Raw genomic sequence first — 17411 nt, 5'->3', positions numbered from 1 at the left:
GGAGTAACGAATGGTAGCAAAATTATTTTCTTTCTTAATTATTATTTTCTCTTTACGCCTGACACGTTTGTTTCTGTTGGCTTGTGACATTTCCCCTCTGTCGTTTGTGGAAACCTCCTTGCTGTAGTAAAAACTGCAGCACAGATAAGACTGCGCAGTGCCTGTGTTTTGTCGCTCAGATCTCAGCAGCCACAATATTCTTTCCTGCCCGCTAGACTTGCATAGACCTGCTGTGCTGCGTGTTTGTGGTCACCTGCCACCTAAAGGCACCCACGCCCAACCACACACCTGTAGCTGCTTTCCAGTCGCTATAGGCATTAGCCCCCTGCCACCACAGGAGAATTCCCGGGGCTAAAGAGCGTACACGAGACAGGCTGTTATCTACAGCCAAAGGTCACCAGCTTGCAGGCTTTGGCACAACTACGCAGCTGACCACATTTAAGGGGATGCTCTCGTGCACGCTGCTGCTGCTAGGAGCTGTCCTAAAGCAGCCACAATAGCCAGCCACCCTCTTCTGCTTGTGCACCTGCCTGGCCACCCAGCGCTTGCGAGGGGGGTGGGAAAGAACGTTCCCCGGATCCGCCTCCCCTCTGAAGTCAGCAGCTCCCTGCTGCAGGGGGAGGGGGAGGGAGCATGCAGAGGCCAGGGCTCTGCTTAAGCTGGAGGGCGGGGGAAGACAAGGTAGAGAAGGAGCTGAGTGAGAGCGCGGAGCGAGCGGCGGGCGGAAGGGAGCTGGATACCCTGGACAGCGCATTGCTTCTCTCGCCCGCCACAGCGCCCGCCTGGCCACCGCACCCCTCCCGTCCGCAGCATGGTGAGTGAAGGGGCCGGCCCCGCGGTGCTTGGCGAGCCGATGGAGCCCAAAAAGCGGCTGGGAAGGAGGGAGCCGGGCAGCCTCAGCAGCTCGCGGCCGCCGCCGCGCTGCGCTCGCTGCCTCCCATTGTGCGGGCAGGGAAGGGCTGGGGGCGCACCCCCGGCTGCAGCGGGACCCGCTCAGTCCGCGCAGGCAGCGGCTTCACCTCCCCCCTCTCCCCCGGCCCACCCACACCTGGCCCGGCCACTCCGGCCCGTGCCCGCAGCCAGTGGCCACGCGGACCCCCCCGCGGCGCGCTCCTCTCCCCGCACGCCCAGCTGGCAAGGGGCCGGGAGCGCGGGGAACAAAAGGAAATGGCTGGTGTGTGTCTGCAGAGGGGGCACGTGGGGGAAGCGGGCTACACCCCCCCACCCGAGCTGGCAATGTGCAATTCACACCACCCACGACATGGACCTTTCCAGCCTGGGCGGAGCGCCCCCAGCCCCTGCCTAGCTCCCCCTCACGGCACAAGTCAGGGGGCCCAGGACTTCCCCCGGGGCCCCTGCACTAAGCAGCCCGGCGTTGGTCCCCTGCGATTGAAGCTTCTCCTGTGGAGAGGCGGTTAAACTCTTTGGCCTTGATCCACCGCGCCACTGGCACCAGGCGACCCTAAAGCCGGCTTAGCCCTGCCGGATTGCCCCCAGAGGGGAGGATTGCGCGGGTGGGGCGGAGCTCCTGTGCAACCCCCAGCCCCTTCCTGGAGCGAGTTCAGGGAGGATGGCCAGGGGAAGGGCTGCGTGGCTGGGGTATCCCTACTGTCCAGCAACCCTATAGCTGGGGTCTGAGGGAGAGTAAAGGACATTTTAAATACGCTTTCTTCCCCCTCCAAAGTAAGATCCCGGGTCGGATCAGATCAACTCCAAACTGAGGAAGTTTAGATCTGAATTTGGGATCTGAGTTCATCTTAAAATGGAATCAATTAATTGTGCAAGTTAAGTTCCTGGAGCACTCAATGTCTTCATTTCATGTGTAGCTCACTCTAGCCACCCCACTATCCACAGCACTTGAAGGGTTTGTGTATTTAGGTTTCTTGATCTTCATTAGTGGATAGGGCATTAGTGGGATGAGATTCAGAAGACCTGGGTTTAATTCATGGCTCTGCAACTGGCCTATTAGGTGACCATGGAGCAGTCAAGTCCCTCCACATGCTTTGGTTTCCCCAGTGGTTAAATGAGGATAATTGACCTCTTTTTAAAACTTCCTTGAGATCTAAAACTGAAGAGTGCTGTAGAAAACTTGGCATTAGTATTGTGTTATTTATATAGTGTGACTCTCTTCAATTAAGTGTCACAGAGCATTTTAGTTTGTATTTAAACTAGTTTGGATTGAACCTAGAATGCCAACTTGCTTTTGTGGTTTACCTGAAAATGAAAGGCCAGTAAATGTGCTTCATGAATATCTCAGGGTGTGATTTCAGAAGGAGAAACAAAATGAGAAGGAAGACTCAGGCCATGTCTACACTACAAAATTGTGTTGACCTATCTTACATCCACAGCCACAGCAGTTATTAAATTGTTTGTGTCAGCGGTGAATGTCCTTACTAGGAGTGCTTGTATCAATTGTATTGTCAGTATGGGGCATATTGGGATGGGTCCTGAAAGCCAGTAACAGTCAGTGTAAGCAGTGCAGTGTCGACACTATCATTGTGTCGACTTCATTGCATTGACCTTGACTCTATGCCACTCAGGGAGGTGGTATTACTGGATGAGCGTAGTGAGGCACTTATATCAGCGGGAGCCAAATTTAAGTGGAGACACTTTTACCACTAGGTTGAGACAAGACAGCTTATATCAATCTAACCATGTAATGTAGACCAGACCTTAATCACAATGCCAGTAGGTGGTGGTAGGTTTGCATTTAGTTAAAGCCTCAGACCTGCCCCAATAGAGAGTCATTAGTTAACTTAGGGGAGGGAGTCTTCTACCTCAAGGACATTTGGTTAGCTTTTCACCTGTAATGCCTATAAGGCCTAGATTGACAGAAAGGAAAGCTCAGCTTCCCAAAAGTAATCTAACAAAGTTCCTGAAGAGTATTAAAGTGAAAGTCAGTATTTTGGACCTGCACTACTTTGACTGAGAGTCTGTCAAGTGTGTTTTAGTGTTAGAGATTCTATTGTTTGAATATTGCAATGACTTTACTGCCACGGGCCTTTATGAAAAAAAGTGACTGGTTTTATTCATAAAGAAAGGTTAATATAATGCATAGCTTCAATTCCAGTTATATGGATTTCACAGGGTTCACTCTAAAGAAACACAGCAATATAAAAACCTATTAAACTGATTTTACAAAGTTCTTAAACCTAAAACCTCAGTCTCTACTAATTCCATCTTGAAACTGAGTCCTTAATTCCGCATCTTCTTTATTTCCAAGTATTCAGACTAATGTACACACATTATTGATTATTCATGAAGGTATGTTAATACATATTTCTGCATTAATCATGCATAAATACAGTTTTTAGGGGAACAATTTTTTCATGAATATAAACAATAATTTTAACACTCACTTTTGGGATGCAAGAGTGTGAGAACTACAAAGTGAAGCAATTCTTGCACCCATTGCAACTGTGAGGATATTCTTTTAAAAATTTCTACTTTGCATGCATATTCTTCAGAGGAATACAAAGCACTTTAATAACTGTAATGAATTCAGCCCCACAGTAGCCCTGTGAGTTAGGGCACCTATGACCCATTTTACAGATTAGAAGAATGAGCGACAGGGAAGTTCAGTAATTTGTCAAAGGTCTCATCACAAATTTGTGGCATGGTTCAGAACAGAACCTAATCATGTGCTTTATCAACAAGACTGTTTTTCCTCTTCAATGGTATGCATGTTATCTGATAAAAAGCCATCTCACATGCATAAAAATAGTTTGAAAGCAGGTGTTTCAGCCATATGTGAGGTCGGAAAGACAGCCATCACTTTTGAAGGTGTATAGGCCATTGAAATGAGCAAGTTAAAGAAGAACTAACTTGGTTCTCCCTTTGAAAGGTTCATGAATCCAAATGTTGTGTCTTTAAAAATGGTGTCCAAGTGATCCTTTGTGAGTCTTGTTTAAGTTGACCACTTAAGGGCCTGACTGTACCTGACTCAGACCTAGGAAGGTAGGAAGGAAACACACACTATACTTACGGGATGGGTGATAGAGACGGTGCTTGTAAGGTATACTGCTTGGGAGCTGCAGGAGGAATTCCAATTGCAGTACTTACAATAGTGAAGAGCATGGCTTAAAAGCCACAGTCTTGCCACAAATGATTAACCCTTTTCCAACAAAGCTTTTTAAAGGGTATTAGGTCTGATCCTGCTCCCATTGAAGTCAATGGGAATTTTGTCTTTGCCTTTAACAGAAGTAGCATCAGATCCAACATCTGCTATATTTTTAGACACAGATGCATATGCAGCATTCAAAAAGTGGGCCTGATTCACCGTACCATTACTCCAGTTTTGCTGCAGTAACTGTTGAAATCAGCTCCAGTGGAGTAGCATTGTGCCCACAAGACATATATTTGCACATGAAAATGATTATGTATATGGGTGGATATATTTTGCAGTGTCGCCTATGTATAATGAATATGAAATGGAACAGTTTCATTTTCCTTATATTACCCAGATATATTCTTTGGATAAGCTCTTTAGTAAAAGCCAATCTACAATCAAGGATTGTCACAAGATCATTGCATTTCTTCTGCATTGGAGGGATATGGGTGATAATTTCTCAAGGAGGAGGAATAATTTGCCCTCCATACTTGTAGAGTATATAGACATTAGAATCAATAACATACGTTCCTGTAGTTGTGCAGAACAAAATTAAGCCAGTTCCAAATCTCAGTAATGCATTACTTAGAATAACGTGATGATGACTGCAAGTGAGCCTTGTGTCCCAAAGAATACCGTGCAATGTGTAGTGTTGAAAGTATGAAGATAATGATGTACAATACAATTAAAGGCCAGGTGTGCAGAACTGGTGAATCAGGTCACAGGACTCCCACTGAGATTTTCTTGATAATCAAAATTAAACACAGCTGTCTGAACCTGTCAAAGTGCTTCATTTTTTTTCTCATTTGAGAGCTGATTTCAGATCAGTCACATTGGTATAAGTTTAGAGTGACTCCAGTTACATCAGAGCAGTTACTTTGGATTTCCATTAATATAATAGATATCACAGACTGATCCTGAAATTCTTTTCTGGTTCACACAGTGGTTAAATTAACCTTTGAGTGAAAATGAATGGGTCTTTGGATGTCTGGTCATCAGTATACAGAAAGCCAAGCTCTGAGTCCCATGTGTATTTGGTATGTTCCTGTAAGCAAATGTTATCTATTCTTCTGCATCTGTATAGATCTGTAAGAAGGTGTTCCATTTTCATTTCTTGTCACAGAGCTACTTGCATTGCAAAAGGACTCGGCCTAATGATAATGACTGGGGGGAAAAACTCAAAGTAGTATAAAAATTCATCCTTGGGTTTGTATCAAGATGTGGACACATGCAAAATGTAATAAAAATAATTTACTGTGGTTTGCTTTTTCATCAAGAGTGAGAAAAAATTAACTTTAATGGGAGCACGGTCGGAGCAGAAATCTTGCCCGAATAAAAATTCCCACTGGACCAAATTTATTTCTGAAATAAAATATTTATCCCTGGTGTAATTTCAGACTCAACAACTTCAATGGAATTTTTGCCAGAGAAAAGACTGTATGTCATTTGCCATTGACTTCAATGGGGAATAAAAAAAAACTAGGACTTTCCTAAGAAGGTCACTATGTTGGCTAAAATATAACTAGGACTGTTGATCCATATTTTGGTGGTGATGCTGTCTTGCAGACTTCAGATGAGTTAGGGGTATGGTATAGTGCCAATGCTGTAATAGTGAACAGGTGCCTTAAAACAAGTGTGGTAACTCAAATGATAATGACTCAAAGCTAAATGTGCTACCATAGCTAGTCAAAAATCAATGGAGAAAATGGATTATTGCCTAGAGAGTAGTGAGCACTAAAACACTGTTCTTCTGTCTTTTTACACTGGTGTAATCAATTGTTCAGGCCAGCAATTTTATTAGGTGTCCTATTTAGGAAGAAACTTGCAGCCATGCAGCACATGTCTGCTCTCACTTGAGTCTAGTGTCATTGACCTCACCGTTGTTGGGTCAATATGATAGAGCAGAATTTGGCCCACACTGTAGAAAAATGCTTATTTTTTTCCTTTTATTTTGTTGAAGAAGCAAATCTAAATATAGGAGGTCAGCCTACATGATTATGAGGGTCCCTTCTGTCCTTGAAGTCTATGAGTGTTTGAGCTTTTGCTACATTTTGCCTATACTGAACTCTTGGTATGCAGCAAAGGATATACTGGGCCGGATCCTCCTCTAGTATAACTTAGTATAGCCCTAATGACTTCAGGGGATATACGCCAATTTACATCAGTTGAGAATCTGGCCCACAGTCTTGAACTCTGAAGTTGTAATGCTTAGTTGATTTGTCCCTTTCATTTGCTTTGGGTCAACGTTGACATTCACAGAGCAATAGGTGTGTAATTGGGTGGCGTCTTGTAGCACCTTGTGTACACAGAACATGAGTAACACCGTTAAGTCTGAGCATGGGGATGGTTCGCCAGTGCAGAGCTCTACTAGATATGGCCATGGCTGTACCCATCAGGTTGGCAAGATCTGACTCTACAGGAACCACCAGTCATCACCTGGGCTTTTAAAAGAGGCCTAAGAGAATTAGGTGCTCAATTCTGATTGGAATTCAATGGCAATTAGGTGCTTAATTCCCTTATGCGTCATTGAAAATTCCAGCTATCAGGTTTGGGGGTATATGTCAATGGGCAATATGCAAAGCTATTACGTAAGAAAGGCTGCACTGAACATGAGCAGCCTCCTCTCTGTATGCATCAGGAAAATATAAGGAGAACCCAAAAATCTTGTCTCATAATCCATTAATGTTTGTAAAGTGCTTTGAGACACTCTAGTAAAGAGTGCAGCAGAAGGGTAGAGTAGCATGTATTTTATAATGCAATGCCTTGGCCATTTTACCACAATGTGCTGTAAACTGGCCATTACCATGCGCTCTCTGCACATCCCATCTCCATGCACTAGCATTCCTAGGCATTTATACAATGTACCATCAAATGGGAGAATCAGATGGGTTTCTGTTTGGCAGAAACCCGCTATTCACACAGGACCCACGTCAAACAAAGATGTCTCTCTGCCTCAGTAAATCAGAAATAGTCTTTCCGCCCCACCAGTCCTTCCATTCATAGAATCATAGAAGATTAGGGTTGGAAGAGACCTCAGGAGGTCATTTAGTCCAATCCCCTGCTGAAAGCAGGACTAACCCCAGATAAATCATCCCAATCAGGCCAGGCCTTAACCTCTAAGGATGGAGATTCCACCACTTCCCTAGGTGCTTCACCACTCTCCTAATGCACTAGTTTTTCCTAATAGCCAACTAGACCTCTTGCATTGCAACTTGAGACCATTGCTCCTTGTTCTGTCATCTGCTACCACTGGGAACAGCCTAGCTCCACCCTCTTTGGAACTCAAAGTCCAAGACAATGTATCAAGTCTACACAAATTGTTACATAAATGCAATGTATCTTTTACACACTTACACTCAGAAACCACAATGGCATAGGAATATTAATGGGTGAGGATATGTTTGGATATGAAAATTCCTTTCTGAAGTTTAAAAACCATCATATTTTACACTTTACATAGATTTCACAAAGAAAGAGGAAGAGATGATGGCAGAATCAGTACTGAACACATTAAAGAGATTATTTATACTGCCTATCTGCATTATGCATAGAAGCCAGAATTTGGTCCAGTGCTTCTCCGCTGTATTCATAGAATATGCTTTCTCTGGTGGCCAAAAATCTCACTGGTAGTTTTAAAGACATTTTTATATCGACTAACCTCTAGAGTGGCATCTTGACACAAACCCTCAAGGCCATAGGCCCAGTTCTCCAGTGCCTTTATAGCTTGTATAATTATTTACGCAAGTAGAAGTGGTTGTTAAGAGGCTACCACTCTGATCAGCTACCTCACATTGTACAGCTATAAATGGCTACACAAAGATCAAACCAGTGGCGAATAAGGCCACCATGACTTTTAAAAGAGATCTGTGGATATTTTAAAGTGAAATAACTGTAGGGTTGTATGCCAAGTGACTAGATAACCTGAGTGACTGAGATAGTCAGCACAAATTATTTTAAACTTTTTTTTACCTGTTTCATGCCTTCCATCAGAATAGAATGGTATTTCTGATTCTAACGGTTAAAAACACAGCAGTTATTGTAAGGACATGGGTTGCAGTAAATTCTGAGTTTGCTTAAATATAAAGGATCATTTTATTCCCTGGTTTAAGTCTGTTGAAGGCAATGCAGTGACATCAGGGGTGAATTTGGCTTAATGTTTCTTAGAGTCGGGCTCCACTATACAGAATGTTTTATTAATCTGTGCATATAACACTGGTTTAAAAGCTAAGCTGTTGCTAGGCATTTAGAATTAGTTAATAAATCTGATACAGTTGGTGTCTAAAGTATGTGAACAGTGATAGAGTAATACTTGTTAACCGCGAGTCAGGGATTAGTTTGTAAGGGAGCGGAGGCGGGGAAGGAAAGGAAGGTAGGCACCTTGACTGGGATTGGAATTTACTGACCATTTAGAGCCAGGAAACAAAGGTGATGGTTTCTTTTTGGTGGCCTCAGAGGAGGGCAGTAGTAAATCAGAGGATTTCCCTGGCTTCCCATCCTCAAAACAACCCGTCCCTCTATTAACTTGCAGTCAAGTGTTACTTTGTCTCACATACTTCAGACTCCAACTGTATCATATTTAACTAACACTAAATGCCTAGCAACAGCTCAGCTTTAAATCATTTTTTTTGCATATTTCTCCTTGTTGTTTTCATCCTCATTTGCTAAAACTGTGGACCACAGTATTTAACTCAGACTGCCTCTCGGCGAGCTTCTTATGGCTTCCTACCCTGCACTGCACTGCTCTGCACTGCAACTAGGAATTTGATAATTGCCATACAGCAGTGATATATTTAAGAGTTCAGTATCAAATCAAGATTACATAAAATTGTGTAAGTTATTGTTTTTCATCTATTTAGACTAAGACCAGCCAACTGAAAATGGATTAAGGTTATAAAGCCCAGTTGTGTAAGTGTAGGAGCTTTACTCCTACTGTTTGCCAGTGTGGGGACTTGGCCCTAGGACTGCAGCAATAAACTTCTTGAAGTGTCTCCATTTCCTGCTCCAGCCCATGGACCAGCCACCAGTAAAGTGGGGGAGTACAGGTCCACAAGCTGCACCCTTTTAAAGGGTGAAGAAGTAGCTGTGCTGTCATTCTGCTCTTGACTCTTCACTCTCTTTTATGCCATTGGGATTCCATTGAAGTCAATGAAGTCACACCATCGTAAAGTTGGTTTAATAGTATAGAATCACTCCAAATGTGTCAAAATATTGTGCTTTGTAATTTGGGCTCTTTCTCTCCTTCCAAGCCTCTGCTTTGTATATGGTAAGATGGGAGGGCTTGAATCGAACACTGAGCTTCCACTAAGGCTCCATCCATCGCTAGTACTTTTGGAGTTCAGTTGTTGTGGGCACTGGGCAGGAGTGGGAAACTTTTGCAAGTTTCTGTAATTTAGACAAGGCCTTAAAAATGTGTTTAAAAATACAATTTTGTGAGAGATAAGGGTAAGTTATGTTGGACCGTATTATAAGATCTTCTAGTGAATATTGGATGACGCTGGAGCTATTTCAGTTAGAGCTGGTTGGGAACTGAAAATTTTGTTCCACAAGCAATTCCAACATTTTACATGTTCCTCCCGCCCCATTGTAAATCTGAATGAAATGTCAAATTTCAAAATTGATCATGAAATGAAATTTTAGAAAAAAATTGTTTTGGGACAATGTAAACACTGTTTCATTTTAAACTTTTCATTTAATATAAAAGAATTTGAAAAAATAATCAGTGTCTTTATCTTATTTAAATTCTTCATTTCTATTTTTATTTATACAAAATTTCATTGAAAATTACATGGTCCTGTGAAACATTTAGATTTCTGTGGATAGAATTTTTCTGAATGGGGGGAAAAAACATTGTCAGAAAAATTTTAACCAGTTCTAAAAATTCTATAAAGAAATAAACTCTTGTGCAAGTGGTGTCTACTAGACAATGACGTGATCTTTGTGATAATCAGACATATACTTAGCAATGTGTTAATATTGGAAGCTTCTGGTAAAATGTTCTAGAGGTTGCAAAAATAACATGGAATTATAACTTACTAGCCAAGGCAAAAATTATGCTTTTTCAATCAACACATGGGACTACAAACTCTCAAAAACTGGATTTTGTTTGCCTGTGGAATGAGACCAATTGTCAGAAAATGAGAAAGTTCACATGTCCCAGATTTAAAAAATTAGTACATTTGGGATGGCAGATGCTTTATGAGCATTTTACTTATAAGATTAGTGACAAACGTTGAAGAATTTTCAATTGCTAGGAGGAATTTTTCCACTTATACAAAGGAAGACAGTTGTAAAACTGATAGTATATTACAAAGGAGCTGTTGGGGGAATGGTGTGGCAGACTAGATTTTTGGTTTTGTAAAAGTGTGTTGCTTGTCTGTAGTTATTTTTTGTGTGGTATTGTATCATTGTTAAAATAAATAATGGCCAGAAATAGTTCCATTGATAGTGCATGTACTTTCTATGAATTTTATACTTAAAGTTGAGAGTGAGGAAAATTCAGCAAAGCCAGTGGTTTCACTGGTCCTTATAAGTTAAGTTGTCTTCTTGCCTGTGTAAATGGCTAATTCTGTTATCAAGTAACATACAAGCCAGGAAATAGGAGACATGGGCAATGGATACTCCAATACACACAAGAGTAAGTCACATATACTAAAGGGGAAAAAAAACTAGTCTGTATTACTATTGCCATGGAAGAAAGCTATCACATGCAGAGTAAGTAATCTGATTAAGTTACTTTATTTTAAAGGGAAGGGTTGATTTCCTTTAACTCTGTCAATTCTTGTCTTCATTGATGGTGAGATGGTTTCAGTCCAACACTTAGAATAATAGAAGATTAGGATTGGAAGAGACCTCAGGAGGTCATCTAGTCCAACCCCCTGCTCAAAGCAGGGCCAACCCCAACTAAATCATCCCAGCCAGGGCTTTGTCACGCTCGTCCTTTAAAACCTCTAAGGAAGGAGATTCTGCCACCTCCCTAGGTAACCCATTCCAGTGCTTCACCTCCCTCCTAGTGAAATAGTTTTCCCTAATATCCAACCCAGCTTCTTTTCCACTTGCTGCTTTTAGTTTTTATGATACAACAGACCCAAATAAGTGTTTAGAAATAGATTTAAGTCACTACTAGGGCCATTGTCTACACTGATCAGGTAAATAAGAAAATGCTATTTCCTTTTAATAACGGTCAAAAGGCAGATACTGGGATGCTCTGTTACAAGAGTCATCACAGTAGTGTCAGGTGGTTTTAACATAGATTGTTAAACCATGTGTACCATAGACACATCTCTTCATGGCTTGGCAACATGTATTATGATTATGCCTATGTGCTACATATCTACCCTGTACTTACGAGTGACCTGCAAAGGTGGCGGGAGGGAGTGAGTTTATGCCCCTTTCTACTTTTCTATGATAGAAGAAGGCCAGAATGTCTTTTCTTTCTCCCCAGTTTGGTTTATACTTTAAAAATTCAGGTCTCATCTATCCTATTTTTCCTGGAAAATTTTATAGACAGCTGGTCAATTTGATATTCAGACTAGACAACAGGGAGATCTCCCACAAAGCCACAGGATTTGGAGCCCTCCCTCACTGAAAAGCTCTACAAGGAATGGGAAGTTAAGTGCAGATCTTATCAATCTATGGATATGAGTTATGGCTGGCAAGTTGTCCCAGGGCCCAAAGGCACTCATATCCACAGATCCATCTGGAGGTGGCCTCACCAAATGGAGGACAATGAGGAGTATTTAACTTTGGGGACTTGTGCTTTGACTGGACATGAGATATACTAAGGGAGTTTGTTCAGGCTGGGTAGGAGAAGATACTTCCAACTCCTATCTAATCATGGGTTGGGGGGAAGAAGCAAGGAGAAGGGGGCTTGGCAGGAGAGTGCAAAATTCTCAATTACAGGATAAAGAAGCCACATGAAGCAGTGGATTAAAAAAATACACACAATGGAAAGATGCACAGGAAAGTTGGGCAGGAGAAAGGAAGGGAATGGACTGGCCAATGTTAGAGGAGAAGAGCTGGAGGATAGAAGGCACCATGTTTCAGAACACAAACCACGCACAAGAATAGAAAGTCTCTGGCCAGGCCTAAGAGATCTCTGACCCCTGGATTGGAATACTGTGATGTGGGAAACTGAGGCAGGAGAAATGCTTGTAGAGTTTACTTTTTGTATAACTCGGTGTATTTTGTATGTGATTAAATAAAGAGCAATAATTTGTTATATGCTGCACCTACCATGTGGTCCCTTGAAGATGTAAAGCAGGAGGCTCACACATGGGTGGGATTCTGGGAAAGGGTGTGTTTTAGCTACAGGAGGGCCTGAGGAGTCAGCCTGATTTCAGGTGCTTGTAGCTTTCAGTATGGGTGTTGGATAGAAGATCTGAACCCCAAGAGTGTGCCTAGGGACCCCAAGAGGGAAAGTGGCTAGAATCTGTTCAGACTCTGCAGGGCAGGGAAGGGGCTTAGCACCTGGGAACTCAACTTTTGAATCCCATCCCAAAAATCTGATGAGCAGAGATAGTGTAACATTCTGGGGTGCAGTCCAGACCAGCGAGGGGTTGTCACCACCAGCCCTGTAACCTCACATGCCTCAAAATGTTCTGCTGCTGTGGATCTCTTGACTAGATGCTTCCAGCCAGCAGACAAGCGTGAAGTATCCTGAGTTTCTGTGTGCTGTGCAGCTGGGTTGCTGCTTTGACCTAAGCAGCCTGCCTACAACACAACAGCCCCCCTCTAGTCTTTATCATCAGTCACCATCAGTGACCTCAGCACACTCCCAGTTCTGAGTTTTCCCCAAACCATGTATTCTGCTGTTTCTAGCCCTCTCCTGGAACATTTGAGAGCTATTAAAGTCGTTTGTTCCTTTAAAGTTACAGTACCTAGCAGCTTGCTTCATTAAGTAGAGTTAACAGTCACTTTAAATCAAACAGCACTGGTAGGGTGACCAGATCACAACATTAAAATATTGCAACACATTGGGGTGCTGTAAGCCCTGCCCACAGTCCACCTCCACTCCTCCCAGACTCTGGCCCAGGTCCCGCCCCCTCCCTCCTCACCCCCCGCATGCCCTTCCTCATCCCCCCGGTCCCCTACTGGCTTGCTGCATCCCTCCTCAGTCCCCCACCCACCGCTTGCCTGTTCACGCCCCCGCCTGCCACTCACCCCTACGATGCTGACTTCCCCTCTGCCAGGTGGCTGCTCGCCCACCCCCACTTCTTCCCACCCAAGCATCTGTCCTTGCTCCGCCCCCACTCCACCCCCTTCCCCCAAGTCCCCGCCCTTGCCCTGCCTCTTTTCTGTCTCCTCCCCTGAACATGCCACATCCCTGCTCTTCCCCCCCTCCCTCCTGGAAAGCGCTAAGCACCATCTAACAGCTGTTAGGTAGCAGGAAGCACTGGGAGGGGGGAAGAAGCAGGGATGTGGTGCGCTGAGGGGAGAGGAGGAGAAGCAGGCGAGGAGGGGGGAGCTTGGCTGCAATTTTCCCCCATGGGTGCTCCAAGGTTATTTGCTTTCTATTTATAGCTTACATGACATCCTTTTAATACAGCTATGACATCACCGAGCTGGGGTACACTGGACTGGTCAGGCCAGCTAAAACTCACTGCCAGATAGCAGTGAGCCACGGACCCTCTCACACTGGGATGCTGTTAGGATTATAGGGGGCTTGACCAGATCTGTGAAGCACAGCTCCTGGAGTCATGTGATTACATGATACTCAGTTTTCAATTTTTAAAAAGTTTGTTTCTAGCCCTCATGGTTGTGGGGGGAAAGCTGAAAACTGTTGCTCCTAAAGTCTCAAAAATCAGAGGGCAAATACGGAAAACCCAGAAGTATTGGCTTAAAACTCATGATGTGAGATTTTACACTAATCTCATGAGTTTGGAACCTGACTTAAGATTTTTGAATGCTTGGGTTGGGCAATACTGCATTCTCAGCATGGGCCAAGGACTGAACCAGGGGCATTACGTCAGATAAATTTGGGAAGGGGCAAAGTTGCATGAGCATATAGAACATTACATGTGATTATGTTATATCCTGCAAAGCCAAGGGAGAGGGGAGGCAAAAGTGGAGTATACAGACTTAAGAAATGTTGGGTAGGGGGAAGCAAACTAAGTTCTTGGTGCTGGGAGGACAACTGCCCCCCTTGCCCAACAGCAAATGCTTTTGCTGCCTGGAACCTTAATTACTATCTACCCTTACATGTGTTCCACCAGACAACAACAGGCATGTCGATACTGCAAACTTCCCCACTCTACGTCATCTCTGTCTCTGCTACACCTGCTTCTAGACGGCATTTTGGTCAGCACAGGTCTCAACTCTTCCCTTTTCACTCAAAATTCACTGTAGACTAGATTCTGCCATCTTTTTCAGGTTGCGTAATCTGGTCCTAGATGAACAAAATATAGGGGTGAGAAAAGAAAAAAAGCAGTTTCTCTTGTTACATGGTAAAGATTTAAAACTTGTTTGTAGTAAAAGTTATGTTAATAATGAAGTAAGTTCAGTTTAATTAGAATGTGGCTGCATCCAAAACCTGCTGTGAGCTGTAGTTTGTGCCTGATTCAAAAGGATACATGAATTCTTGCATGGAAATATACATGCATCCAATGTAGTCAGGTCTGCAAATCAGTTAACATTTAGATTTCTAACCATATCTGCCCTTGCAAATTATTGTTCTGGTAATTTTATGAATGCAAAAAATAGTTGCTGAGTTAAGGTTTGTTCAGAAATTTTTCCCTTAGCAGAATTATTGACCTGTAGAAAATATCAGTTAGAGGTTTCATTGTAAGGGTCACATACCCATGGTATTTCTGCAACAGAGATTTTTAAGGTGGCTTGTTTGAAAAGGCTATTAAAATACAGGATCATCAAATCTCTCCTGCAGTGCAGCAAAAAAATGGGCCTTAGATATCACCCCTTGCTTAAATGAAGACCTGCTGTACTCTGAGCAGGAACAAGAATCCAAGGCTGTGGTTCACAATGCCCTTTCCTTTTGTCCAAGGGAACATAATTCATCAGTGAAACCCAGGGTTGTGAGTTCAATGCTTGAGGGGGTCATTTGGGGAGTGGTCCTGTTTTGAGCAGGGGGTTGGATTAGATGATCTCCTGAGGTCCCTTCCAACCCTAATAACCTATGAAATGATCTTGTTACATATTTTGGAACAGATCTTCTAATGTGGTCAGCACCTGTCATTCCCATTTGAGTCTCCCAGTTGATGACAGAGGTCAGGATCATCTCAATCTGTGCTTGTGGGACAAGTGACTGTCCCAAGAAAAAGTCAGGATGATGCCCATGATCTTGGGACATGTGGCTACCCTCTTCCCCTTGAACAGCACAGACATCTGCAGAAGTCATAGGGAAACAGCTATAAATAAAAATTACAAAATAAAACATTGGAATCATCTCTGCCCTTGTAGGCATGGACTGAATCATGGTTAATTATAGTTCTTCATGGACTGGCTTCCAAATAACTTTTTGAGCCTTCAGTTTTGTTTACACCTTTATGCTTGCTAAAGTCTGAGAGGAGGAAATTGTTGGGACTTGCAGGAGAGGTATTGGCCACATCTTTTCCTCTCTGGCTCCATAACTATGGAATGACCTCTCTTGATTGGAGAAGAACCATTCAAAAAGATCTCTTAAAGCAAGTTTAAAATCTTAAAAATCAGACTGGCTGTTTCTTTTTAAAGTTGTTCTTCAAAAAATACTTAACCTGTTTTTGTTTTATCATGAAGCATTTAGGCTTCTGTCTTTGACCAAATTCAAACCCCATGTAGGCAGATGCGTCTCCCATAAAATCAATGTGGCTGAACCCATCATATTTCAGTTGAGGTGTGTTAGCATACACCAGGTCTGAACCAGACTCTAAATGCCACCAGCTAGAATGGTGGGGGAGGGAAGAAAGGATTTTACAAACACTTCAAACTTAATTGCTTTTTGATATGTTCACTTGGATTTTCATAAACATTCATGTGAAGAGTGTTATTGTTTGCCAAATGCAGGCGAATGGCTGTTCTCTGCATATATTCACATATGAACCAGGTTGTGATGGATTTGAAGCTGTTCTGTAACTTATGAATATTGTACATTGACCTGGTTATTGAGATGTTTTCTGTATTGCTATATTGATTTCATAGAATGGGAAACTGTCTTGAAAAAAAGTAGGATGGAGAAGAATAGCTCAAGAAAAGCCTCCTCTCTGCAAGCACTTAAGGGTTGTTAAAGGACAATGCCAGGATTACTAACTGAAGAATTTTTTTGCCTCCTCTCCAGCTAGCCTACAAAACTGGTTTGAACCAGGGCAGGAAAAGGCCCATGAACACAGGAGAGATTTAGCAGGTTTAAAAAGACACTGACTCAAGAGAGTAGGTAGTCGTTTAGGGAAGTCAGGCTGATAGACACCCAATGGGTGCTAGTCTGTCTGCCTAAGTTACCATCAGGGAATGATGAGCCTTTAGGTAAGATAGATGTGTGAAGACTGCTGTTTTAAAAGCCATGTTCCTCTAAATGCTTTGTTCCTATTATTAAAATAAACAATACTTTGGTTTTAAGAAGGAAGATCTCTGTATACACCACTGGTTGTGGGCTCCCAAAGAAAAGAACTTTAAGGACATGAATTCAGTGGGACCTGCTGGGTAGGCACAATTTGTTCCAAAGGGTACTGTAACCCAGGGTCTGGTCTAAGAGTGGGAGAATTGTGGAATTCCACCCCAGGAGAGGTAAAGGCATGAGATCTGAGCGGGGTGGGCACTTGGAGCCCAGAAAGGAGACAGAGGTGAGGGTAGCCTTTTAACCATGACAAAGGATATTTGCTACTGATCCTGGGAGTGCTCCCTTCTTCTTCATAATGCTTATCATTCAACTAAAAAATCAGAAAAAATTAATGTAACCAATCACATAGCACCACTAACAAATACTAAATAGTCAAACTAGTTGGTGTATAATCTAGGATATTCATAAAGTGTGTAAGTAAAGGATGTTTGTTCAGAACTTCTTTATATAAACGTGTGGGGGGGAGTTTATGGATAACTAAAGTTAAATTAGTAAAATTGTTAGAATATGTTGAAGTTGGATGAGCTACTTATGAAAAATATATTCTCTTCATTTCAAGTTTAATCATATTAAAACTGCCATCAAGCCTAAAGAGGATCAGAAGTATTTTGTTGCAGAAATGAAGCACTTAGACAAAATATCTGAACAACATTAAATGCATAATTTAATAAAATAGCATTTTGCAACAACAAATACTGGTTTATTGATGCAAGAGTCACATGACCTTCTATTTAGTTTTGTGCCTAGCAAGACAAGTTA

The 17411-nt window shown here is 42.6% G+C and overlaps 1 protein-coding gene across 1 annotated transcript in view; it reads left to right on the top strand.

Annotated features, from left to right (window-relative positions):
- Positions 1-675: 675 nt before the first annotated feature.
- ELOVL2 (ELOVL fatty acid elongase 2) overlaps positions 676-17411 on the top strand; it is an 87601-nt gene continuing 70865 nt past the window's right edge. Inside the window, exon 1 of the mRNA XM_050941643.1 lies at positions 676-814. Coding sequence (XP_050797600.1) covers positions 812-814 — 3 coding nt within the window. The 5' untranslated portion in view covers positions 676-811. The remainder of the gene's footprint in view (positions 815-17411) is intronic.

The sequence above is a fragment of the Gopherus flavomarginatus genome, chromosome 2 (genome assembly GCF_025201925.1).
Source record: "Gopherus flavomarginatus isolate rGopFla2 chromosome 2, rGopFla2.mat.asm, whole genome shotgun sequence".
Classification (NCBI taxonomy): Eukaryota; Metazoa; Chordata; order Testudines; family Testudinidae; genus Gopherus; species Gopherus flavomarginatus.
This window is presented reverse-complemented; position numbering and strand designations above follow the sequence as displayed.